The sequence below is a fragment of the Cervus canadensis genome, chromosome 14, assembly GCF_019320065.1.
Source record: "Cervus canadensis isolate Bull #8, Minnesota chromosome 14, ASM1932006v1, whole genome shotgun sequence".
Lineage (NCBI taxonomy): Eukaryota > Metazoa > Chordata > Mammalia > Artiodactyla > Cervidae > Cervus > Cervus canadensis.
Genome location: NC_057399.1, coordinates 31,577,200 through 31,604,967, shown reverse-complemented (window position 1 = coordinate 31,604,967; position 27,768 = coordinate 31,577,200). Strand labels below are relative to the sequence as shown.

General features: G+C 38.6%; 1 protein-coding gene across 8 annotated transcripts in view; it reads left to right on the top strand.

The window, feature by feature from the left end:
- The window catches only part of GLIS3 (GLIS family zinc finger 3), a 563,983-nt gene that overhangs the window by 439,748 nt on the left and 96,467 nt on the right, over positions 1 to 27,768 (top strand). For all 8 annotated transcript variants that reach the window (XM_043486789.1, XM_043486788.1, XM_043486791.1 and 5 more), the window contains one exon: positions 18,662 to 18,803. In XM_043486789.1, the coding sequence (XP_043342724.1) occupies positions 18,662 to 18,803 (142 nt within the window). The remainder of the gene's footprint in view (positions 1 to 18,661; positions 18,804 to 27,768) is intronic.

The following is a 27,768-nucleotide window of genomic DNA, read 5'->3' as shown; positions in this document are numbered from 1 at the left end:
AGCAGTGCTTTGGACTAGGCTAGCACACAAGCCCCAGCTGTGGGTAATATTTACTCAATATGGACTTTGAATAGAATTGGTAGTACAAGGGACATTGTCAATGTTTCCTCATTTGTACATGAGCAGATTCAGAAGTCAGGTTTCATTTCTTTGTACTCAAATTAGCAATCAAGTATGATCCATTCCCCTGCTCTTTTAAAAAAATCTTGTATCTTCATATGGAAAAATGTCAAGAACGAGTTCCCAAATTTTCAAGTCATACTCAACCACATTAGGGTACCCTAAACCTTGGCATAAATGAACAGAGGAACCTAATGTTCATAATGATTTCCCCACCTTCCATCTCTATCCCAGTTATGAGCCCCCTCCCACCCCAGAATATTAAGCTTGAAATTAATCAGAGATTTCAACACAGCAAAACACTCACGAACTCAGCACTACTTATATCTCTTCAACCATCAGTGATGGCAAAAAGAAGTGAATTGGCATTTTAAACATCCAGTAATAATACAATGGATGCAGTTACTCATTTTTATTCTTTTCCCTTATAAAATAAAAGCCTAAAGGAAGTGGGAAGAAAAACAATAAGAACCATTCGATACTCATGTAGCATAGTTTACTGGGCCATTTTCACAGCCTTTTACCTCTTTAATCTTCACAATTATACAAGGGCAGTGTTACAATTATTATTGTAATCCCATTTTAGAGATGAAAGACGTAAGCCTCAGAGAAGCTAAATGTCTTTACAAAGCACTCTCAGTAAGTAGAACTGTACTCCAACTAAGTTGTTCTGACTCCACATCTGGTGCTCCTTTGACTCTGCCATTCTTACTGTGGGCTGTCTTGAGTTTCCAACATGGGAAATTTTGTAACTTGTCAACAAGTTCTTAGCATAAGGATCATTCTGAGAAGCTCTGTAGTAGCCTTCTCTTAGAAGACGGTGGCTGGGCCCCTAACTGATGCCCTGGAGCCCCCATGCTTTGGAGTGCCTTCCTTAAAATTTCCAAACCCTTTTTTGGTGACTGGGCCAGCAGAACCACCCAGGTGGGAAACCCTGAGCCCAGACTAGCACCCATAGCGGTGCCAGCCCTCACTTCTCTCCTTCAAGGCATTCTCCCACCCTCTGCCCCATGTGTGGGGTCAACTAGGTACCCTAATGAGCTTTTGGACAGATGCCTTTAGGCTCATCCTGAGGTCTTGTAGGCTGGACCAGATTCCAAGAGGGCAGATCATTCGTGCTGGCTAATGTGACATTTCTTTTGCTGAATTACCCGAGATTGGCTCTAAGTGTGATGCTACATACTGATTTGGGGTGATTCAAATCAATTATATTGACAGGAACCCTGCAAAAATATTTTCCCCAGTCCTCTATACATCCTGGGGATGGTCTAATAAGTGGCAGAAACTATAAAGCATCTGAGATTTTACCCTAGATACAGGGTAATAAATTAGCCTGCTGCAGTTTCACAGAGGCTGGCTTAAGACACATGCCTCCTGGTCAGAGACAAAGGTGAGGTTATTTCTCACTGAAGTAGCAGTAGCCAGTGTCATCTTTTTCTTATGCAAGTTTCTTAAGTCCGAGTTCCCACAGGGTGACATGAAGAAAACTCAGTGGATTGTGTTACACAAGGGAAGTTCTGAGCTTAGAGTACCCAAATCTTTTCTGCCATCCAAAAGTAGAGTGTTCCTGTGAAACCTTTCATAAACAGAAATATAAAGCAGAGAAGCAATTACACATCTTGCTAACAGATGCACAGAATAAATGGAGATAAAGCATAGATGCTCACGGATGGAGATCAATGCTATGGAGGCTTGATGGTGAGATTCTGAGTGTAGTGTAGTTCCCGGGGAAGGAGGTTGGTGGTGCCTCTCTCGCTGCTTCAGATGTGCACTGCCTCCATAAAACCTCACTGCAAAACAAATGCTGAATTCTATATTTGCTTTTCACTTTTGTGAAAGTGAAAAAAACTTTTTTTCCACAAAAGTGAAAATCCTCCTTAAATTCCTTTTGGTTAGTGAAAACGGGTACTATGTAGGTCTTTTATAAAAGCTAAGAGGCATAACAGAGAAGGCAATGGCCCGGCACTCTAGTACTCTTGCCTGAAAAATCCCATGGACGGAGGAGCCTGGTGGGCTGCAGTCCATGGGGTCGCAAAGAGTTGGACACGACTGAGCGACTTCATTTTCACTTTTCACTTTCATGCATTGGAGAAGGAAATGGCAACCCACTCCAGTGTTCTTGCCTGGAGAATCCCAGGGACGTCGGAGCCTGGTGGGCTGCCGTCTGTGGGGTTGCACAGAGTCTGACACGACTGAAGTGACTTAGCAAAGAGGCATAAGGCAAACGTTTTAGAAAAGTGAGGGATTTTTGTAACTCATGCAAGTATGCCTGCTGTTTGCTAAGAAAGAAGATACTATCCCGGTCAGTTTTCCAAACCTGTTTGGTATAGAAACATCCTTGAGAAAGATAGTCTAAAAAGGCAGTCAGTGCCTATGTTGCCACAGCGTGGAGAAACTTGAGATGCCTGCAGAGAATTGCCTCTCAACAGTAGGTTCCTATTGCTCCCTCTTGATTCAAATGTACAAGAACAGCCAAACAGTAACCCCAGCCTATCCTGGGATGACCCTGAATCTTCAGGATTGTCCCAGAAGAAATGATTTCTGAAAGAAAACACTGAAGCCAGGAAAGAAGAAACATGATTATATACCTTGTGGATCTGTATATAACTTGCCATTTCCATCCACGTTTGTTTCAGATACTATGGTGCTGCCCGTGGGTAGCACCAGTTATCTCATGTTTTGATGTGGGAGTCACTCACCTATACCTCGAATTATCTTTATCACTAGTCTGTTACAATGCTTAGAATCTCCACTATTACAGTCATTCTTTCCAGGTACTGTCTCCAGAAGATTCCTGTATAATTTTGTTCTGTTATATGGCAAAGGCAATTCTATAGTCCCTTCACTACCACTAATATATCAGTATGGCTTCAATTACAAGTTTTCAAGTAGCTTGTCTGTCTTCTGTGAGTATTATGAGAGGAAGGTGGTTTTAATGGGATTATGGAATCAGAAAAAGTGAGAAATGATGGTTATACTTGGATCTGGGGGAGGTACTTTCAGTAGGCTCTCAGGGGGATCAAGGAATAGTTTGAAACCACTGGAGGCAGAGAAAAACTGCGCATTGGGGAGTATTGGGAAAAAATGGCTGGGTGATGTTTTAGAAGGCACTCCCCAATTTATCCTGGAGCCTATCCTGCTATTGGGCTTTAAGAGTAGATCTTAAAATGGATTTTTTACTATTCAACCTCCTTAGTTTTCCTTGGCTTTTAAAAAGAATGTAGGCAGTACATTCTAAAATGAGTGTCAGGGGAGCGTTTTTAAAGGAGCAACACAAATGCAGTTGTGTTTGCTCACTTGCCTGTCAACGTCACCCTTCTATTTCGACACCCAGCTCGGCATCAGCTGAGTGCAGACACCTTCAGCCCTGACAGCACTTGCTCTTTGTGGCTGTCACCTCTTTGGCCATGCTGCTGTGCAATGCTGCCGTCAGTGACTTGGATACAAAGCAGTGATATTTACATTGATATGGTTAAGTTAACTTTGTGGTGGTGAAAGCCTCAGTTTTTCATTTCCTGGCTGGTATTTGCAATGTGGAATTGCAACACTGCATTTACGTGCATTTTTGCTTTAAAATGTTCTGTGGTGTTGCAACATTTGAGAAATTCCCAGAGACCCTTAATCTTCCTACAAACACTGGTTTGTAAGATGAGGGCCAAGTCACTATCTCAAAGTAATATCCCTTGCCCCTGCTGCATAATTCTGGTTTTCGTTTGTATATCTTTAGACTGTCCCTTTGCTGTCTCTTAGTTCATTTCACTCTGGAGGATGCCAATAAAAGAATGAAGAAAAAAGAATTTAAAAAAATATTCTAGTTTCTTCTTTTAAGAGCAGTTGAAGTTAAAGCTACTTTCCCTATTGTTTTCCATGAAGTTGCATTTAAAATATTTTATTAATGCAAAGACATGCATTCAAGACTAAGGACCAGTGAAGAGTAGCCATGGCAACCAGGAAGCCATTCAGGAGGTTAAAAAAAAATGCAGTAAAGAGTAAGTGTTTTAATCCTTAACTTTAATCCCTTTACTTCCTGTTCTCAAAATGAAATATAAATCAGGCACCATGGAGCGCCGCAATTTTTCTCTGAAAAGGATGTTGGCAAAAGAGGATTAGTAATGGACAGACGTATTTAAAGAATTTAATCACACAATTTGTTGTAAAACTTTTGAGACCACAAGTGACCAGTTCCTTTGAGTGGTGTCAGTGAGAATCTACAAAACATACTTTGAAACTGATTAGAGAGTTGGCACAGGGGGACACCCCTGTTTGCTGTTATTGTTACATCATTTCAGCCTGTGGTAATGACATGAGAAACCAAGGAATTTGCTTGGCTCCCCCAGTGGGGTGGTAGAAGACTGGTGGGAGGAGTGTCTCATTGGTAGAATAGAGATATTCTTTTGATCTTCAAAATACTAGGGAAAAATTAAGTCGCCTGTATTTCGCATACTACCTTTCCTTGAAGTTTGATTACTATGAGAGTTTCACAAAGATGTGTGCTTTCCATTGGCAACAGACTCTTGGGTTTCTGCTAAAAAGCACAGACTTTGCTTTCTGTGGACAATAAAACAGAATTCTCAGAAGGATAAATGATTATTTCTTAGTGTCTATTTTTTTGTTTGTAAGATTTGCTTTTACATGGAGCCCTGCTGAGTTCTTAATTTCTATTTAAAAATAAAATATCTATATTTTTCCCCTTAAAGTCAGACCTAAAATATGCCCCCTACACTGGCTTTAAATGTTGATTGACTCTGTAGCACATCTGTTTTCCCTTGTTCTACTTTGAAGGATTACAGGGATAAAAGGACATATGTCTTTTGATGGCACTTTTCCTTACCTCGGTATATGTGCTGTGTGTGTGTGTGTGTGTATACATATATATATGTATATACATATTACTAGTGGGCTAAAAGTTACCAGTGCACAGGGCTCTTTACAGAGATCTGAAGTAGCTAAAACTTGTATTAGCTCTTTGCATTGTCAGAATGTGAAATTACTTCCAATAATATCTTCCCAAGGGGGTGCTAATAAAAACGACAGGCAAGCAACATGAGGACTAGAGCATTTGAAAGTGGAGTTAGACACAGCAGACCACTGAGCTTGGAGTTCCTTGTAGACCTTGAGAACGAAAGCATACATTCTAAGTCTTGTAGATGGCCGAACATCTGGGGAAGAAAAATAGCATCATGTTCTCCAGCTAAGAGGACAAGATGCAATACTGACAATACCTGTTTCTGCTTCCTCAACTTGACCTAGTCTCATTTCTCCCCGTACTGTTAGAACCAGCAAGGTTAGTGTAGCCTTGGACAGGGTTTCTGAGATGTAATGTACACACACACTGTGCTGTCTTTGGATTTTTGACTTTCTAGTCTGGATTTCTAGGGTGTGGTAAATTTTTTGGAGAGGGGATTGGAGTTCACTGCAGGGGGTGGATAAGAAGAAAGACCAAGTAATGTCAGTGTCCAAAGGAGGAATAAGTAGCTTCTAAACATGAAAATAACTTTGGCAGAAGCTGCAAAGACCATAAGAAATCTCTAGTGGAGTCCAGTCTCAGGCTTTACTCTAAAGAACTTCTCTGAACCAGGCCTCCTTTTCCATGACCAAAGAGAAGAGCTTCATTTCACCGAAGTACTAGAAGCTTATGAGATTCATGCATCATTCTAAGATATACAGTCCTCAGGTGAGAGCAGGAGAATTACCTTCAGTAAAATTCTTCTATGCCTTGACGAAAATAATACCGTGGGCAAGCTCTTACTTTGGTTGGCATTACCTCAGGGGTGAAGAGATCCTGCAACTGCTAAAAGTTGAATGTGGGGCAGTGACCAGGGAGACCAGGGCCGTGACTGGTCACTTACTCAACCAGGGTCCAGAAGATGGAGGGTCTTGTCTGTGTATGTTGTTAAAAAGGAGACTAGAGTGTGTCATTTCAGGTCCACTCAACTTGAAATTTCCGTGTTCTGCTTCTCAGATTTATGCTGGACTTTGAATCTTTAACAGAGGGTAGAAAGTTGGATTTGTTCCCAACCCTTCCAGGTGAATCAGAGATGGGAAGTGCAAAAGTAATGAATGAACATTTCCTATTGGAAAGATTGCTCATTTACACTTTCCAATAAGCAATATATAAATGTGAATACTGTTATCTAGTGAAATCTGGTGTGAATGGGGACTGAGTATTAAAAGAAATTAAACTTTCCAAGTATCTTTAAAAAAAAACAAACTTCTGTTAAGATTTCACTTGTCTAGTACCTGTTTCATTCTTAGTTGATAATTTCAGCATGCTACCTCCCTCTTTTTTTTTCCCCCCTTTGCATTGCAATAAAGACATGATTTTATCCATCTTTAGGGGCTGCCTTAAAAAATTAATAAATCCTTAGCAGCTATTGATTTGTTTGTTATTCATTCCTTTATTTGCTCACACATTTCCCCAAACACTTATAGAGGAGTACCTTTCATGTGAAAAGAAACACTGTTTTAGCTTATGTGATTAAACAGTCATGGTTTCTGTTTACAAGGAGACTTTTTATCTTCTGTGACACAAACACACATATATAATGTATAAATAAATATTACAGATTGTAGAAAACCACAGTACTATCAGAGTGATACAGAGAAATTGCTGTTGGAATGTCTAAAAAGGAAGAAATTAATTTGGAATAAAGAGATGTGAGACGACTTCGAGGAAGCAGTGACATTGAATTGGACCTTGAAGAATATGCAGGATATATTGTAGATATGCAGAGTCTGAAGAAGAGGGGCCTCCAGATGAGGGAAGCTTGTGGCCAGAAGTACAGCATGAGACGTGAACGCAAATGAACCCCAGGTATAGAGGAGGATGTGTCGGCTCTATGTGACATAGGCAAGGGACATGAAGGCACCCTGCTAGGGGAGAGCCCACCGGTTAAAGCCTGTGAGTTTGGGCCATGAACAGGGCTTGGTGGAGAGTCTCTGAAGGGATTTGAAGCAGGGGTGCTGTTGTCAGCAGAGTACTTGGGGGAAACTAAACTGACTGCTGAGTAGAGGATGGATGGGAGAAGAGAAAGCAAATTCTCTCCTTTGAAATGACAGCCTTCAACTTTCAGAAGTAGGCATTTAAAAATTGTCCAAACACTGATCTATATGAAAATCAGCCTTAAATCTTTTTCAGACAGTCTGTTTTAATTAAATGAAAGGAAGGAAAAATAACTTCTGCAGTTAGTCTCTCCCCACACTTACTAAACTGTAGCATATGAAGGGCTGTAGTCAGAAATCAATTCAAAGGAAGACAATAAGAAGCTGGTAAGATGGACGGGGGACGTAATTACTAGATAGCTGGCTGCTTTAATTAAACCTTGAGAATGCTTGAATAGAAAGAAAATGCCACACTTGACTGCATGGGTTGGAATGTGTGTGGTCACATTAGGGCAATGAGCTGGTGTCAGGGGGAATTTATGAAGCCATGATAGAAGCAAACCTTTCGTCTTCCTTTGAGTCTTTACAGCCTTATAACCAGGCCTCAAAGGGTAAAGGAGGATGTCTTTCCTGGTTGTGTGAAATTCCACATTAATGTTTCTGTATTTGTCTAAAAAAGAATCTACCCTTCAATTTAATGTTCTGCTTTTTAGATGTTCCTCCAAATGCAGTTTGAATCTACCTTGACTGTGTTCATATGTGTATCATTTTCCAATGAGAAAAAAAAAGCAGGATTCTTGGTGTCAGTTTTAGAATAATATTGACTTAGGAGGAAAATGATGTTTTTACAAATGTAAACAATGCAGAAAATCCAACCTGCATGCCTTTCTGATTTCAACATACTTTTAACTTTAATTCTCCAACTCTATTTAGGATCGCTAGATAATTGTACAGATTTTGGTAAATAAGACATCTATGTAAGTATTAAAATCCTCCAGGGTATTCTGAAAATGTTTTGTTGTTGGTTTTGATTTCTAATATAATTGGATTTGAAAAATTCTAACTGGAAAATTGAGTGAAAGCTAGCTACAGTATTCTGAGATAGAATAATTTGAGTGATATTCATTCTGCAAACACTGTGCTAATGTCTTCATTAAGGCACTGTTTGGCCCCAGACTCAGTTTATGTGGCTAAGCAATAACAAGTATCAGTCCTAATAATTATAATAGTTTTTCTTCTTGAGCAAAAAAAAAAAAAAATTAACATTGTACTACGCTAGTCACTTTCTGTTGATCCCCTTTTGTAATCCTATAATAACCCCATATTGTTGGTGTTATCACCACCATTCAACAGAGGATAGTTTGGAAGCCTTTCAAGGTTAAATATCTTGCCAAAGGTGATGTGTTAGTAGGTAGCAAAGATGAAGTTTGAATTTTTATCTACTTGACCCCAAAGTCTCCCTTCTTCTTCCTTTTCATATTGCCATGTTATTGTATGATAATAATAAAGAGAAAAATACCTAAAGATGGATGGGAGAAAAAAGAAAATAAAGGTACATGTAATAGAGTGCTATAAATGTTTCCACACTGGATATTAATGGGGAAAAAATAAGAATAGAAATAGTAGTTAGCATGTGTTAAACGTTGACTATATACCATTATTGGTGAAATAGCTTATTGTCTCGTGTTATCTGTTATCCCCAACAACAACCTTATAAATTACTCACATTGTACAGAGAAAACTGAGCTAAAGAGATTTCTTTAACTACTTAATAGTTGTCTAACATTTCACAAGTAAGGGTACACAAGCTCAAATCCAGGTAATTTGGGGTCCAGAGCCCATACTCTTATTTTTCATGACCCATATCATAAACAATTATTTAAGTGACTGTTAATGGCTTAGAGAGCTGTTAATGTCTGTTAATGTCAATAGAGTATGGGCTGTTTTCCAGAGATAACTCACTCTTGGATGGAAATTTAGAACCATCATTTGACATCAGCTTTGATGCCAGAGAATATTTTCATTAAGTTGGTAAATGGCCCTGAAATGGGGAATGTGGTAGCCTGCTGAGTGATAGAATCAAATGAAATATAGCCAAGAGCTTCTGTACCATCAAATGGGCCATGGAGCTTTAAAAAGCTAGCTTCTGAACATAAAGAGCCATCAGAAATAAAGAGCATCCCATATGAAAAAAAGAGCTGAGAATTTTACCCAATGGCAAGTTTGATTTGAGCTGCGCTATCAAGGGCAGGGAACTAGGTTATCTTGGGCATGACTTTATCTTCTAGGCCTAGTATAGTTTGGGGAGCACAGTAAGGGATTCAGTAAATGGAATGAATGAATGAGTGAATAATGTAACATGGATTTTAAGAAACGATTCTTTAGGTTGAAATGATAGAAGTGGAACATTTAGAACAAGGGACGTGTTTGTTCTGTTATCCTCTCCTGGTCAAACGGCTAATTCACTGTATTAGCATTGGGATAGCATTTGCACATTTAGCTATCCAGTGAATTCCAGTGTTAAGAGAAATTGGCGTGGTGAATGTAAGAATATGCTACATGAGAAAGCAGGGACTGACATTTTAGATGACTTCTGCATACCAAGCAGGGTTTCAAGAACTTTCTAAGTATTATCTAATTTATTTCATAAAGCACCCAAGATAGCTCAGTGATATCATCTTCATTTTACAGAAGGGAAACTACACTCCGACAGGTGAATGTATCTGCCTTGAATCACTTGGTAGTTGAACCACAATTTATCAGACTAAGAGACCGAAGCTCCTCCTACTTAACATTACTCTTATCTATATTAAAAACTAAAGATATCCAACCTGGAGGGGAAAAAAAAATAACTGCTAAGGAAGGACTGACAAAGAAACTAAATTACAGCCACTTTTAGGGCTGCAATTCTGTGATACTGCAGCATTTTGAGGCTTCTCATATATTAAAAGAAATATAAAGTAGACCATGAACAGAGTTGTTCTATGTGGTCTGAGGGAAGAGGGGAAAAATAAATTCCAGTGAGTGGAAATTATGGGAGTCAGATTACAGATCACCTTGAGGCAGACCTTCGTAATGACTAGACCTGTTTAACAGTGGCGTACAATGAGTTATAAGGAAGTAAGTTCCCTGTCACTGAAGGGATTTAAGCAAAGGCTGAACTGCCACCATGATAATATGCAGTAAGTTGGCAGTTTACTATCCTACATTTAAATTTAAATTAATTAAAATTAGGTTAAAATAAAATAAAGTTTGCTTCCTCAGTTGCACTAGCTACATTTCAAGTGTTTTTTAATCACATGTGACTAGTGCCTACAACCTAGTACCCTACGGAACTTTTCTATCATCCGAGAAAGTTCCTTTGGACAGCATTGTTATAGCCCTGGCACATAGCATTAGTGCTTACTCTGAAATTGTTTCATCAATCACTGTTTTTTACTAGATAGCTAGTACTTATGTTGTATCTATACAGGAATTTATTTTTCATGTCTCTTTTGAGACATATACCCTCGTATGTGTATCTATTCAGATATTTTGGCATGTTCATTAAGACAAAATTTTTGGCCTCTCGAGTCAATGCTTAACCAAATAGGTACCTCCTATTATAGAAATGCAGGGTGTCCAATTGAACTGTACCTCTTGTTCACAAAGAAGTTTCTTCCAATACTATTTTTCTAAGCCTGCACTCTCATTTCTTTTCTTTGCAAATTGGTCATTCCCAAAGGAAATGAGTTTGATAGCAGATTGTTAGAGATTAATTACCTATGATATGCCAAAGCCACTTCATAAATGTCAGGGCTGAGGAATCCCCGAGAGAGAGAATTTTTTGATTCAACTGGAAATTAATTGTAATTAATATAATAGGTTAATTCATTGTAATTATTTTTAAGCCTTTTGGCAATGAGTTAATTCCCCAGGATCCACATTGCTCAAAGTGTCATAGAGAATGCTTGATGAGAATGTTCTGGTACTAAAACTTAACCCTCTGAAAAAAATTCCTATTTGTTTTTTCTTCTGGCTGAGTTTCTTCCGAAACATATTTTGGTGGCATTTGATTTCTGGAGAACAAAGGAATCCCTGCAAGATGATGCATAAACATGCACAGCCCAGATAGAGGATGCTTATTGGAGAAAGGGAAAACAAAAGGCCTTTGATTGTACCTCTTTCTCTTTGGAAGTATGTCTTGCTTCAGAGTAACAGAATGCCTTTGCTCTTGGAATAAAATGTAATGGAAGCAAAAATTGAAGAATCTGGGCCTTTTTCCCTTTCCTAATTATTTCCACTTGACTCACTTAATCTTGGATGATTATTCAATCATATCTGAAATGAGAAAATGATGGGAGTAGAATTTCCGTCTCTTGTTTCGAGAGCTTATAAACATTAACAGAATAGTCTTGAACAAAAAAACAAATACAAATCACAATTGACGGTACCTTGTTTTTAGCTATTAGGAAAAATCCCTGCATTGTTAGGGAAGCAGCTCATGTTACCAAATGCGGGAACCTTGTCAAGACTTGATGCGTGATTTCAGTATTAACGTTGAAAAACTATCATTTAGAACAAATATTTCATAATGGGAGATTGTATGCAAGCTAAGGAGCCAGTTTGTTTACTTGCACCTGGATAGGCCAAGAAATTAAGCCCTAAAATGGGTCATTAATGATCAGTATTATTAACACTCAAAGATTCACAGGTTGGTTTCTGAGACTCAGAGATGTCTCTTTTCTTCCTAGTATGTCCGTGAACCTTACTGCAGATTTACGAAGAGAAAGTGTGAAAGAGTGAAAGTATTAGTCACTCAGTCGTGTCCTACTCTTTGAGACTGTAGCTCACCAGGCTCCTCTCTCCATGGGATTGAACCTGGGTCTCCTGCACTGCAGGCAGATTCTTCACTGTCTGAGCTACCAGGGAAGCCCCCTATGAAGAGAAGGACACATGCAATCCTAATAGGTTGCTGAGAGCTAGATCAGGACTTAGTATGAAATAAAACTCCTGCTAGATGGTACTATCTGAAATGAAAGCTAACTGCCAAGTTAAGGAAGTTGCCTGTTACCATAGGGAATCAGAGTCTGAGAGCCATCCACTGGGGTTGCTATAGGGCAGTAGTACATAAGATAGAGGTTTGGCCCTAGTGATGTCTGAGGCTCTTTTGAATGCTAATTATGCTTGTAAATTAGGGTTTTGTTTTTAATTTAGACTCCACAATTGTGCTTTTAATAACATCCATAATGGCCCAGTGGCTTCCCAGGTGGCGCAGTGGTGAAGAATCCACCTGCCAATGCAGGAGACCCTAGAGACATGGGTTCGATCCCTGGGTCAGGAAGATCCCCTGAAGAAGGAGATGGCAACCCACTCCAGCATTCTTACTGGAAATTTTCATGGACAGAGGAGCCTGGTGGGCTACAGTCCATGGAGTTGCAAAGAGTTGAACATGACTGAGCACACAGGAGATAATAGCCCAGAGCACCACACTTTCATTAAACATATAGTTACTGTTCTATACCTGTGTGTGAGCAGAGCAGGAACTGAAGAAAAGGAAACAGTACGTGTGTGTGAGCATCTGTGAGTGCTGCTGATTGGCTCTCTGAATTCCTGAGACAAATAAAAAGGATTTGTGGGTATTTACTAAGTTGGGTGCTCCCAGAAGCAGGCTATGAGCCAAAGATCCAGGTGCCTGTGAGTTGTTGAAGAACTGCTCCCAGGAGAATACAGGAGAGGAATGAAGGAAGGGGCTAAAGCTATAAACATGGATGACCCTACTGGGAGCTCTGCAGTATAATTTACACTTCAGAGTTTGTCCCACTTTGGCACTAAGAAGCACTGGTTGGTCATGCGTTTGTGTGTTGGTGGAGTAGGGGGTGTCTGTTAGCTGTAAAGTATGCAGAAGCTGGGGGGTGGGCACAGTAAAGCTAGGAGACAGGGCAGTTCAGAGCTAATCCAAGGGATCAGAAGGAATCTGGGCAGAGCAGCAGCAGCCTTTCCCATATAGTAACTCTGATCTGTATCTTCTGGGGCTTCCCAGGTGGTGCTATTGGTAAAGAACCCACCTGCCAATGCAGGAGGAAAAAGAGATATGGGTTCAATCCCTGGGTTGGGAAGATCCCCTGGAGGAGGACATGGCAACCCATCCCAGTATTCTTGCCTGGAAAATCTCACGGACAGAGGAACCTGGCAGGCTACAGTTCATAGGGTCACATAGAGTCAGATACAACTGAAGCGACTTAACACGCACACATTTGCTGTATCTTTTAAAATTCTCCTTCAGGAGAGGTAATTAAGACATGACCAGTTGTGTTTTTTAAATACATCCACACAGCACTAGAGACTGTAGCATCCTTTAAATAAAGTATTATGTCTCATTCTTACAAATCCAGTTGGCACTGAATGATTTACCCAGATGCTGGTCCCGCCCTGCCAGGTGCCATGGGGTTTTGAGAGTTAGAAAGGCAATCAGCTAACCAGTCCTTGTGGACTTCATAATAGTGCAGACTAAACTCATAACAAGAAACAAAGCCTTAAACATATATCCGGTTGCAGGGTTGTTGAGAGCAAACGCTGCAGCTCTCCATATACCAGGGAGGCCCTGTGTGGGCTGAATTGGCCAGAGGGGGCTTCATGCAGGAGGGAGCCACAAATTGGGTCTTGGAGAAATTCTACTTGGAGGAGGGAAAGCCATTCCAGGCAAAAGGAATGAACAGCATAATAAATGGGATGTTTGCAGACAGCGAGACAGTGCTCTTGAGAGTAGCAAAGGGTTTTGTCGAGGCCTTGTGGAAATACCTATCTTTGGTATGTGGTGGAATCACATCACAGAAACTCTTCTTGTCTTCTTGTCTTTGCCTTTTGGGACTGGTGTCCCAAACAAAAGGAGGGGATATTTGTTTCTTGTATGTAAAGAATAGTAAAGGCTCTGTAAAGGGCATGTCCTTGCTGTCCTGTAAGGGCAAGTATTAAACTGGGTTGAACATTTTAAACCCTTTTTATCCCCGAGACAGTATAAAAATCCAAATTGTTTTCAAGATATGAACTTCATGTAACCATTTATTATTATGAGATCTGAAGGTAAACATAATGAGAAATGGTTACATGAGGTTCATGTTGTTGCTTTTCAGTTGCTAAATCACGTCTTTGTGACCCTATGGACAGCAGCACGCCAGGCTTCCCTGTCCTTCACTATCTCCCGGAGCTTGCTCAAGCTCATATCCATCGAGTTGGTGATACCATCCAACCAACTCATCCTCTGTCACCCCCTTCTCCTCCTGCCCTCAATCTTTCTCAGCATTAGGGTTTTTTTCCAAAAAGTTGGCTCTTTCCATCATGTGGCCAAAGTATTGGAGCTTCAGCTTCAGCATCAGTCAGTCTTTCCAATGAATATTCAGGGTTGATTTCCTTTATGATTGACTGGTTTGACCTCATTGCAGTCCAAGGGACTCTCAAGAGTCTTCTCCAGCACCACAATTCAAAAGCACCAATTCTTCAGGCCCAACTCTCACATCCATACATGATTACTGGAAAAATCATAGCTTTGAATATATGGACCTTGGTTGGCCAAGTGATGTCTCTGCTTTTTAATATGCTGTCCGGGTCTGTCATGGTTTTTCTTCCAAGGAGCAAGCATCTTTTAATTTCGTGACTGCAGTCACCATTCACAGAGATTTTGGAGCCCAAGAAAATAAAATGAGGTTCATGTCATAAGGTCAATTTGGTTTTTATAATCCCTTATTTCTGCAATTCATTTTCTCTTCTCATGACCAGAAAAGTCTCATCTCTTCTAATCAGCATTTTCTTAGAGAATCTTCTGATCAGGATTCTTAGTGGTTCCAAAAGTTTGGTTCCCAGACAACAATATCATCATGACCTGGGAACTTCACAGAAATGAACTGCAAACCCACTGAATCATCAGTTCTGCACTGGAGCGTGCAGGTGATTCTGATGCGTGTCCAGGTTGGAGATTCACAGTTAGAGACCATCCCCCATTGAAAAAGTTTCCTCTATCTTTTTTATATTCTTAAGAGTTAAGAAGATACTGCTTTATATAAATAATTGGATTTCTCACTCCAAATATAAAACCATAATATTGATATACGGAAAGGTAGCTCTCCTGGGAGACTCCTTTGTGTGCCTCCTGTCTCACCCAGTTGATAATTCCTGGGTAGAGAATGTTTAAGAACCTTAAATGATCTGGAAGTCCTTTTCTTTGTCTAGTAATCTGGGAGAGAGAGAAGGATACTAAACTTAGTACCATTACTGCATTTCTATGCATATGGCCCTGCTTTGGAAATTTTGCATAAGGTCTTCAAGGACCTTAAGCAAAAAAAAAAAAAAAAAGTCCTTGAGGCTTGTTCAATTTAAGAAGCACTTTGTAGAACCATGTCTAATCCCAGAGAAAACCAAATTAACTCTTACCGCAAAGTTGTATGGAATCACACTCTTGGAAAACATGAATACTTGTTGTAGCTAAGGAAGAATTGCCTGCCTTTGACTCCAGAAGTAACCGTGGCCGTGAAATTCCTTGGAAAGACCTCATCAATACTCATGTCTGTAAAACCCTAGAGTAGTTGGTAATAGAAAGCAGAGAGACATTCATGTGTACTCTTAGTAGAACATGTGGGCCCCAGATCACATTTTAATAATGAAAGATAAATTAAAAGTGATCACCAGAACTCATTCTAAGGCTTGATTTTTTTCCAGTTTTTCTTACGTGGCATGTGTTAGGTTAGTACCAAAATATCAAACATAACTTCCAAAGGCCCTGAGAGGGTTAGGCATTAACTCAGATAATCTTGGGCAGACATTCCAATGTGGCAAAGCTAAGGAGATTATAATTGTCTTGTTCACTACATATGTTAAACGCTGCTTCCCTAAACTTAGGGTCACTGTGCCATTTTCATATTCTTGGACTAAAAGCTGGACATGTGTTTGTCTCTTCATAAAGCTTTTTCAGTTCCAAGAAATACTGTTCTCTAAATAGTAACTTACTGATGTTTTGTATCTGTGTGTATGTTTTTCTTTCTGATCAGAGTCAGTGCACTGGCAACAACCAGCTCTCCATATGGGAAAGCCCATTTGTAGTATTTGTCGGTTTCCATAGTATAAATGCTGTCATCATGACCAATTTCAGGCTATCAATATGACATCATTGCAAGTTTGGGAAAAGTAGACACAATTGGCATTCTTAGATTGGTGCAAGCCAGCTCCAGCACATCACTGGTATGTTTGGAAAACTGAGGAAAGAATAAAAAGAAAACAGAGGAAATAAATTCATGATACTGCTGCTGAGGACAAAAATGATTTTTAATATTGAATTATATTTCCTTACAGTATTTTAGCTGTGTTTTAACGTAATTGTTATCACTTTGTATACATAATTTTGTTTTGCCTTTGTATTCATGAATATCATCCTAATGGTTGCATAATATTCCATCAAATTGATGTAGCATCATTTATCAGCTGTAATTAGGGCTTCCCTGGTGGCTTTGAAGGTAAAGAATTAGGGCTTCCCTGGTGGCTTAGAAGGTCTCCTGCAATGCAGGAGACCCAGATTCGATCCCTGAGTTGGGAAATGGCTACCCACCCCAGTATTCTTGCCTGAAGAATTCCATGGACAGAGGAGCTTGTCAGGCTACAGTCCATGGACTTGCAAAGAGTTGGACATGACTGAGTGACTGACACTTTCACTTTCTTAGATTTTAAGTAATTTTTCCTAATTTTTAATATTGCTATAAATAATGCTGTGTATCACTAGAGTGGTGAATATAAAGAATATAAATCTGCCTTCACTTTTCTGGCCATTTCCTTAAGAAATTCTAAGAGCAAATAATTTCAATTATGAGTCTTAAGAAAATATTCCTCCAAATCATGTGGAAAGTCTGTAACAATGTGCACTCCAACCAACAGTGTTTTAGGATGCTTCTCTCACTCTGCTTTCATTACAACTACCTCTTTTGTAAAGGTTTGATAATTTGATAAGTTTTTAAAAAGTTATAGCATTGCATTTATTTCTTTGCAATTGTGCTGAATATTTTTTATGTTTCTTCTCATTTTTGCTTCTCCTTTTTAAAAATTTTTCTTCATGTGAACTGGTAAACTGGTCCCTTCCCAGGAGATTCTGCTGTCTACCACCTCCCTCACTCATTTGATAATTTCTAGACTGGGAGTGTTTAGAAGCTTTCAATGATCTGTAAGGCCCTTTTCTAATCTACTCATCTAAAAGACAGGGACACTAGACTTGTTCCCTCTTTCCCCCACTTACACCTCGGCTTCTTCCTGTTTCTCTACTCCAGGCTCAAGACTCGCTCCACTCCTGCCTTACTATTCGTCACATAATCCAGACACACCACAGGGCAAGCAAATTCTTCCTCCATACATCTGCAGAGCTCACTCCCTCACTTTTCTCAAGGCTTTTTGCCAGTGCCATCTCCAACAGACTTTCTCTGACCCCCCATCTCAGGTTGCTATCCCTTGTCTCTAACTCATTGTATTTCTTCTCTGGATCACTCTTCTCTATAGCATTTTTCACTATCTGCTGTGGTATATATTTTATTTTTTCATCATCTGCTTCCCCTCTAGAGTGTAAGTTCCATTACACAGTATCTCTAGAGCCTAGAGAGTGTCTAATGCTCATTAAATAATTGTTGAATGAGTGAGTATACTCCAGTCCTATAGCTAAAGTGAGTGAAAGTGAAAGTGAAGTCGCTCAGTCGTGTCCGACTCTTAGCGACCCCAAGGACCACAGCCTACCAGGTTCCTCCATCCATGGGATTTTCCAGGCAAGAGTACTGGAGTGGGGTGCCATTGCCTTCTCTAAAGTTTTATCTTGATGAAGGCAAAATCAATTTATATGTTCTCTTTAAACAGAGAACATATATGTTTAAAGAGGACAGAAGATGATAACTATTTGCAATATCTGTGACAAATATATGTCTTGACTTTTAAAGATATTATGTTTTTAGACAAACAGAGGTTGGTATTTTTATATAACTAAATTTTCCATTGTGATTTTTTTTCCATTCAGATTACACTTAAAAATTCTTTTTCATAAATAAATCACATAACTTTGTATCTATACTTTATTCTGATATTTTTATGACTCTTTAATATATAAAGAATTTATTGTGTTATTGTGATAAAATGAAGTCTAATTTTTTTATGTACCTTACTGTTGGGATAGTTTATTGCTTGTAATGACGTTGGTTTTTCTTGTTATCATGTTCCAAAAAATCTATAGGTGTCAAATCTTAATGGACATTCTTAATTATCTCTAAGATATTTTCATCTTATTTTATCTCTGTATTTTAAAAACACTTTACAATATGGACTAAATATACTTGAGTTTGTTTTTGATATCACTACAAGTTCTGATTAGATACAGAGCAAATCAAAGAAAACATAATAGGAAGTTGGGTTCCCACACGTGGAAATATCAAGGACTAAAGTAAAATCTGCTTCTAGGCACATTTTTCCTGAAACACCTGCCAGGTGTTATTAGAATTGGAAAGCTGACCCTTGTATTGACTCTCTAAGTCCAGTGCCTAACCTGTAGTTGTTACTTGATAAATATTTGTGCATGAACCTTAGGGCATGATATCCTTTCCAGAAAAGAGTATTCTGAGGAATAGCCTTCCTTTTCCATCTGTCTTCTGTTTTCTCCTTCTCTTAGCTGCGGTCCAGTGCTGAGCTCCATCCCGACCTGCTCACAGACTGCCTCACGGTGCAGCCCTTGCAGCCCTCCACCTCCCCACGAGACGCTGTCGATAGGGCAGTGGGATGCTCCCCAGAGCCCGGGCCTGACCTCTATCCAGGTAATATCAGCAAATTCAGCAAAGGCAGACCCAACCACATCAACCGTCCTTGTCTAAGCCCTTCACTCTGGTTAAAGGGAATGCATATATGAAAATGCTTCTAAGATCATCTGTATTTCACTTTATCAGTAAACTGCAATTTATCCCCCTCCTGTCCTTCCCATATGATTCCTAAGCTGGGTTTGTCAGCAGACTGTTTCTTCTCATAAAAAAACAAAGTAAAATAATATGTTAGCTCTTTTAGTCCTGGCTTTCTGCCAAAAGCTCAATGTACCCAACCCTCCCAGGTATCTTAAATTTATTAACTTGATTGAGACTCAAAGTCTTTCCCCCTTAAGCAGGTAACAGGCTGCCTGTGGATTTCTTAATGAAGCAGTCATTGTTGCCTTTGCATTGCAAAAGGAAGCCCCATGTCTCTCGAAAAAAAATCACATCAGTAAATCAACTTGTAAGAATGTCCATTAGTGTTTGTCAACCATTGGGGGAGTAGGGATAGGAGTGCTATTCTGGCACTCCCAGAATAGCTTCCTTCTGCCTAGGTTTGAATAATAGATGACTCTATATTTAGAAAAATGTTATGTATGCAGTGAAAAATGAGAAAGGATTATTATGCAATAAGGACTTTTTTTTTTTTTTTTTTCATTTACTCTGTTAGCCTGGGCTTTTGTGCATTTTCCACTCCCTATAATGGTGATGGACTGGTGCAAACGTGGTTGGTTATATAGTCTTCATATATGGAAAGCTCTTACTGTCATGCTATGAATATGAAAGCAAAAGTCCCACAACTCCACATTCCAGACAATGGGAATTTTCTGTTTTCTGTGAATTACAAATTCTACTCCCACCCCATCTGGTTCCAGCACCAGGTTTTGGCAGCAGATTGCTTTTTCTTTTTAAACATACTAATAAGCCATAAAGAATGAAGGATTTACTGATGCATAACAGTGGAACAGGAGAAAGCCATGCTTGTATAACTTTTTAAATTTGACAGTTCTCAACTGATCCAAATGCACAGGAAAGAATATTAAGCAAATGTTTTAAGAGGGCCAGTCATCAAGACATCCTTAATGTTGTCCAAATGTTGGTGGCCCTTTATCAGTTTCTTTGGGTACTTATTCTTGGAGAAAACAAAGCCTTAGCTTTTGAGACCATAAGAGATTAGATGAAAAGTTATTTGAAAGGCTGACCAAGTCTGACAAAAGTTTTGAGTGCAGGTACACACATGAAATATGCCAGTGTACAATGTTATCAACACTCAAATATTTTGTGTTAGATATATACATGAAAAAGCATGACTGCTTTTGTTTGCACATATGTCTGTTTGATTTGCCAAACATTTGATATATGAACATTTATCCTCACATATTAAATTACAATCAGTTTGAAACAGCCTTTAGGCTATATACCTACTTATTCAGTCCATAAATCCATTATCTTATTAAATACCTGGAACCCAACAATTAAAGAGACAAAATTAAACAGAATCAATTGAAAAATGGCCCAACATCCAATATAAATAGTTTATGATGAGGGGCTAGCCTTGTTGAGTTTAAACCTCCTAGAAATGGGTTTGGGAAGCCATACTATCTTTGTCTATGAAAAACATTAGTACCTTTGCTGTATGTGGCATGCAGTATATGACTCACTTTCAAAACTCAGGAGTCACAGTTGTCTTGTGTACTTTTGGATGTCTGGTAGTATTGTTAAAGTTTTTTAAAATGGCTTTGTCATTCCAAACAGAATTCCTCTTTTTGTTTGTGATGGTTTTCTGCATTTGATCTTCAAAAAGAGCTCTTAGTTTTGAGCCTCTAACTGTGGCAGGCGAGCTGCCAGAGTGGACAAGGAGCCTAGGTTACCACAGCGTCAACAGAGCATCTTCACAATGACTCAAATTTTCTGTGACTCTGGGAATATTGGAAACAGGCAGAGGGCCATCTTGCTTAACTTTCTTCCTAGAATTTTACTTCTCCAATTAGCTTAAAGCTATGAAAGTTTATCTGCCCTGCTTCTTTCTTTATTCCTGCTTCCCTCGGATTCTATTTTACTTTCTTTGTTCTTGACTTAAAAAAAAATACAAACTGATTATATTCTGTGTTTTGCTGAGAAGGCAACAAACCCAGAGCAGAACAAGGCAAGTGGAAAAACTAAATCACAAAAATCTGAAGCCTTCCTTTTATAGTTCTAGAAATTTACTTGCCAGGAGTATATGTTCACACCAGTCTCAAACCTATGCTAAAGATCTATGGAAAGAAGACAAATAGCAAAAAATACCAAAGGAAAAGGAAACTGTTCATCAATTAGTTCAATGTAAAATCTGAAATGTTAAGGTATTTTGATAAAGATTAAGACTTGGTTAAATGGCAAAGGGATTTGGAGTCATTCCGTTAACATTCTATTACACAAAATCAAGAAGACATTTGTTTAAAGATTGTCAAGAATGTATAAGTGCTAATAAATTGATTTATCATAAAATATTTTGATGGAAACCTGTTGAGTGTATATGGGCAAGGGATCAAAATAGTTTAGCATGAACATCATGATTTTTTAGAAGCCACAATGTCTGGGGACTTGTGGTTTGAAGAAATCATGGTTTTGAAATGGAAATTTTTAGTGGCTAGTAGAGAATGATTTATAAGATTCCAAGACAGGAGTAGTTTGCAGAGTATTAAGGTGAACAGGGAAGATGGCAGTTATGATACATACAAGTCTTGCAAGTTTCCTAACATATTGGCTTCCCTCATTGAAACAAACTTTTCAGTTGATAAGACTAAGTTTGATTGGAAAGGATTGCACAGTAAGACTTTTATTTCTTTGGAAGACAATATTGCCCCAGGTTAAAGCAGCCAAAAAATCACTTGAGGCCACACTGAGAAAGATTTTAAATTGAGTTGTTTACTTGTCTTCTATTCTGAAAATCCCAGGGCTCCCCAGGCCTGCTCCTGGGTTAACATGAGATTAATTTTGTGATCTAAGAGGGAGACCAGGGCAGTGATGAGTAATTCTCAAGGATGGCTCCTTATATTTTCTGTGCTTTTGTTCAGAAGTTCTGTAACCCAGATAGATAAAGCCCCAGGCCAGCCTGTAAATTTAGGTGGTTTATGTGGTAATCTGAGGGAGAAGTATTTTATAGCCAGTAGATCAAGGTGTGAATGCCACATTCAAGTCTAAATGCCTGTGTAGATCTTCTCAGCAGCTCCCTCAGTGAGCTAATAAAGTGGATAAGCCTACAATTAGTGAGTCTACAATATCATGGACAGCCTGGACCACTGCCTGGTCTTGGCGAGAGTCCATTCACAAATAAAACATGCTCTGTGGAAGAAGATCTGTCCTATGAGTGATCATAAAAATTACAGCTCCCTCCAAACTAAAATATACTACAGACTCAATGAAAGATGGTCTTTGCAAATGCCATTAACCGTGAAAACATCGTAGAGGCCAGTGTGCTTGAGATATTTGAGTCCCACAGAGAACAGAGACCACCCATTAGGTGAAGAGCTAATGCAACTGAACCAGGAAATGTACAAGAATGAGGGGATTTTACTGATACCACTTCTATTGGATTATTAAATAATTATGTTTTAGAGCCTATAAGTCCTATTGAATTATCCCAATTTTGAATATCCCTATTGAATTATCCCAATTATCCCAATAACTTTATAGATGTTTTAGGAGAAAAAGCAAATTTTCAGATATCATAGGGGATTATAGGAGGAAAATACAAGAGTTTCTTAGTGTAGGAATTTTTGAAGTCATAGCAGTTGATCCTCCATATTTGCAGATGCAGAATTTGAGGATACTGAGGGACTTCAGCATCCAGGGATTTTGGTATTTGTGGGGGTCCTGGAACCAATCCCCAAAGATGCTGTGGATACATTCCCTTTCCTTCTCTCATTACTGGAAAATGAAGGCTTCTCTCTTGCAATATCATCACTTTTTGTAATAACTAGTACCATATTAAATCCATAGAGTATTTAGCATGCTTCATGAAATAGTTAATGTTTCATTTTAATGTAATGTTATGGCATATGTCTTAATGCATTTTCTACATTCTTGAGTTGAGTATATTTGCTATCTTGGGACAGCTTGCAGAGTTGTAAGGGCTAGAAATAGTTTTATATAAATATGCCTCATATTGTCTAGTCTCAAAAAGTGGTTGTTAGGTCGAGGACTTTATTAGAAGTGTCTAAATTGGTACACAAATTTCCCAATAGGTTAAACTTTATAGAAGAATTGTGAAGATCAAATAACACAATCTATATAAAAGTCCTTAAGAAGGCATATTGCATGATAAAAAAGCAATAGTTATTACTTGCATTATCTCAAAACCACTCCTTTGCTCAGAAGTCACAGGAGTTGAAGAAAGGACAGAACAATTTGGAATTGGTGTTGGACCAACACTAATGGTCCAGTACCAAGAAGGAGGTAGATACTGGGGTTATAGAAAGGATTTAAAGGGAAACATTCAGCAGTAAAGTCATTGGCAAGTCTCTTTGATGTTACTCTGAACTCCTGTCAAAATCTTGCATTGTTTTTGTAACATCTCTTGCGTCTGTGGTTCATCCACAGATTGCATTGACTCCATTGAGGGTACGATCAGCCTCATCCTTCTGTGTTGTAGGCACTGATAGCTTTAATTTACAGCTTTAGTCTCTTGCTCTTGAGCTTTTCCTTTAGTATGTATCACATCACCTGAAAGACCTATGAAAATAGACTGCTGGGTTCCACCCCCAGCATTTCTGATTTAGTAGGTCTGAGTGAGTCACAAGAACTAGATTTTTTTTCTCCTAATAAGTTCTCAGGTGACACTAGGTGCTATTTGTCCAGGGACCATACTTTGAAAGCCATTGTTCTGAGTCGTAAAGTGTGGGAATTTGACTTCTAGCAAAGCATGATCTGAATTTTGACTGGTGGGAGTTACAATAAGAATTGCCCCTAATTAACTGGATGCGAGGGATCCTTTCACAATGTATACTTGTAGCTAATCACCATGATTTACACTTTAAATAAATTACAATTTTACATATCAATTATACCTCAGTGAAGCTGAAATTTAAAAAGAACTAAAAAATGAAGCAAATTTATCATGTGAAAACTGTGATAGAAATCTGTCCACAAAAGGTGATTTTATGATATTGCTGACATGCTGTGTATTTATAATTATAAGTGGAATAATGCTACTCTGGTACTTACAGTTAAATAATTGCAAAGATAATAAAACTGAATCAAATAGTGGGGGAAAATTACCCTATAGTATATATTTCTGTTTTTTATTACAGAGACCCTATAGGTAGATATTAAGTGTGTCCTCCCACACCAGGATTATAATTGTACTGCTCATAATTTGGTTAAGAATGAGATCTTATAACCACCCAACTGAAGAAAATTAAATTCTGATTCCCAGCCAGCACAGGGCGCATTTGTAGGTATGCAGCTAAAATTAATGACTGTATGTTTGCAGGCCACCTAATTTGGTGCTTCAGTTTTCCGTATCTACTTATTCTCTTGTATTCATGTTGCTTTTCCATGCAAGATTAAGCTGGATTATTCGGTTTCATAATATGTACAGGTTTTTGCTGTAAAAATATTTTTGTGAGTGAACAAAAACAATTCTATACCCTTTAGGGAGGTGGAGAAGGTAGTGAAGCTGGATGATTGTATCAATAGTTGTGTTCTCACTGGGTAAAGCCTAGGATTGTCTTTATACTATTATTTCTCCTATCTCTCATTTTATTGTATTTTGCTGGCATTCACATGGGGTGTGGGAAGGAAAGGTTGGCCCTACTTTGTAGTGTACCCCAACCAAGTCTTAAGAGGCAGATGGATGGCAAGATGGAGAATTCAGGGTAGAATTTTGGAATGAGGAGCTAGTAGCTTTTGTGATTAGGATGCTTTGGGGCAAACTTCAGGGTCCACAGTTTTGCCTTTCTGCTCCAACTGAATTTACCTTCCAAGGAAAGAGAGATGAGGAAGAGGTAGTTGTATCTCTTTCATATGAAGAAAAAAGAAAGTGGACATTTTCTTTTTTTTTTTTTTTTTGAAAGTGGACATTTTCAAGGTGTTTGTAGCCACCGTGAAATTTCTTTCTTTCTTTCTTTTTTAACATTTGTTAGAGCACTGAAAATAAATGTTAAGAAGAGCATAAAACCCCGGAGTGAAGGACATCACTGCATTAGCTCAATATTACTTGTCGTGTTTTGCTATTAACAGTAATAAGTGAGCATATTACAGGCATTGTATAAAGAGGATATGTGGAATTGACCCATTCTGGTCCACCAACATCACTGACTCCAAAGACTGCCTTATATAAAGTGTCTTCCTTCATATTGTCAGAGGATTATCTGCCCGTTCAGGTGCCCTGGCCACACCTTGAACCATTAATACTTCTCTAACGGTAGCCGTTGATCCATTAGAAGTTACAGCTGCCTCCTCGGGGCCTTAATCTTCCTGCCTGAGTTTCAAGGCTGCTCTGGACTCACTTCCGTGGCATTGTTTCTAGTGTTCTCTGAGTTTTGCTTCTCGGACTCCAATCATGTTCTCTCCCAGTGAACTTAGCTGCTCATATCTGGCATCTACTCTGACTCTCATCATCTCTGATTTCAGAGTTGAGTTCCTACCTAGCCACATACTAAAAAGTCAGGGATTTATTATCTTTACTGGAACCTTTCCCTGGGGATTTAATAAACGGCCTATTTCCACCTTATAGGAGAGACTACAAAAAGTAAAGTACCCAGTCGACCCTTGAACAATACAGGTTCCATTCACACATGGGTATTTTTGAATAGTAAATACTTCCATACTACACAGCCTGTGGTTGCTTGAATCCTCAAATGTGAAGAAACTGCAGAGGTGACTATAAGTTATACAATACCTGCTTTGCTCAGGGGTCACTTATATTCATTATTGAAAAGGGAATAAACTCTCATCATTGCACATAAGGGTTTGTTCCTCAGACACATTCACAGGGATGCTTATCAAGTTCTCTGAGAAATGGACTCACTTCATGAAAATGCATTGCATCCAGCTGCACCAGAAGATTTTGCAACTGGTAAAACAATGATCTAGGTTCCATATTTCTGAGGTACTGAGGCAGTTGGGAGTTCTGTCTACACAAGAGGAAGGATGGACAGTATTTAGTGTCTCTTTTCTTAAGTTACATTATTGGTCACATTTGTACAAGCCCCCTGATCACTGTGTAGCCAATCTATGCTCAAATAGAACATTTATAAGTGGAAATGTTACTTCTTCCTCTAACTCAAAATAATTTCCCTTTTACTGAGATCAGTTACTGATCTGACATACATTAAATGGCATACAGAATGCCTAAAATATGCCTAACACACAGTAAATGTTCAGCATCTGTAGTTATTATTGTTACTTTTATCCAAATACTAGAAAAATATATCTCTGTAAAGCAGATAGAAAACAGGTGCCAACAATTACCCACCACTCACATTGTTTAAGGAATGGGGAAAATATGGAAGCCTGAACAAATTGGAAATTTAATAAGCATCATTCAGTAGAATAAAAGAAAAACAAAATATAATCCTTTATATTTTATATTTCAGTAGTTTGCCCAGTAGTTCATATAGTGTTTTTAGTTAAGAAAATCTACTGTAGTTCTGTAGAGAAAAAACAAACTGGAATCAGAAACCCACAGATTCACTTAGGTGGCAATGCCCCCAGAATCACAAAGCCAAAATTATGTATTGATGAGTACCAGTATTTGTGTATTCACAAATAGCACAGTTTTTTGTTTGTTTTGTTGTTTATAGACAGTATGCTATGACAGAAAGAATGTGGGGCTACTGAGCCCCCATTCTACTTCTCCACTCACTGAGTGTTTGCTTTGTAAAGGTTACCTTTCCTCTTTGTAAAATGGTGATAAAGTTACTGATTTCATAGGACTGTTGTGAGAATCAAGTGAGTTCACATATAACAATTCAGTATACTCCCTGCATCTGGTAAACAGATACTCAACTGATGCTTTCTTCTTTTCCTTCCTCTTTGCTTAGAAGCTTAGAGAATTACTCACAAACCAAGCCTATGTCTGTGACAGGGATTAGGAGCTCTTCTATCCATTCCTCTTAGTACTGGGTGCCACTACTTGGAGTTTAGAAATTGTTGTCCTGAGATAAAGTATTTCTTCCAAGAAGAATTCAAGTCAAGTTGAGGACTCATGAAATTCCATATTCTAAGACCCAGCTTCAGATCTATACATTAGATATTTTTTTCAGTTGTCATGAAGTTTAGAAGTAGACTTAGACTGGTCATACAGAGTATTGATAAATGTGCCTGGTTGATAAATGAACTTAATCAGCATTGAATCTGTGAGGGTGAAGTAGGTGGAGGAAACAAATAGGATTGATGGCTTTGACCAGCACAATTTTATACAATCATCGTGTTGGCCTTGCTGAGGTATAACCTTGGTCCCTTCTGATATCATTTTGTAAATAGACTCTCCCAGGATGTGTCATTTTTCTCAAAATACACTACAGGTTGTCTAGAAAACTATTTTTGACTATTAGCTTATCTCAAATTTCATTTCCATACTTCAAAAACAGCCCCCTAGACTTTTCATGAGGGTTCTTGGTCGTTAAAATGCAACAGCTAATGTATTACACTGGGGCCAACTCTGGCCTGCCTGCCTTCTGTTTTTGCATGGTCTGAGAGCTCAGGAGGGTTTTCAGATTTTTATATGTAAAATGTAGAAAAGACTTTTAGCCTTTAGGTGAGAACAATTGCTCAAAGAATTGAGGACATTGCCTCTTGGCTGCAAAGCCTAAAATGTTTACTCTGTGGTCCTTTATGGAAAAGATTTGCCAACTTCTGCTTTATATTTACTTCTGGGACATTCATCAATCATTGAGAGAGATCAAGGAAGCCTGTGACTTCCATGTATTTCATCATATTTTGTTTTAAAAGCCTTCCAGTACATGTAGATTTTATTGATCCCTTTAATACTGTA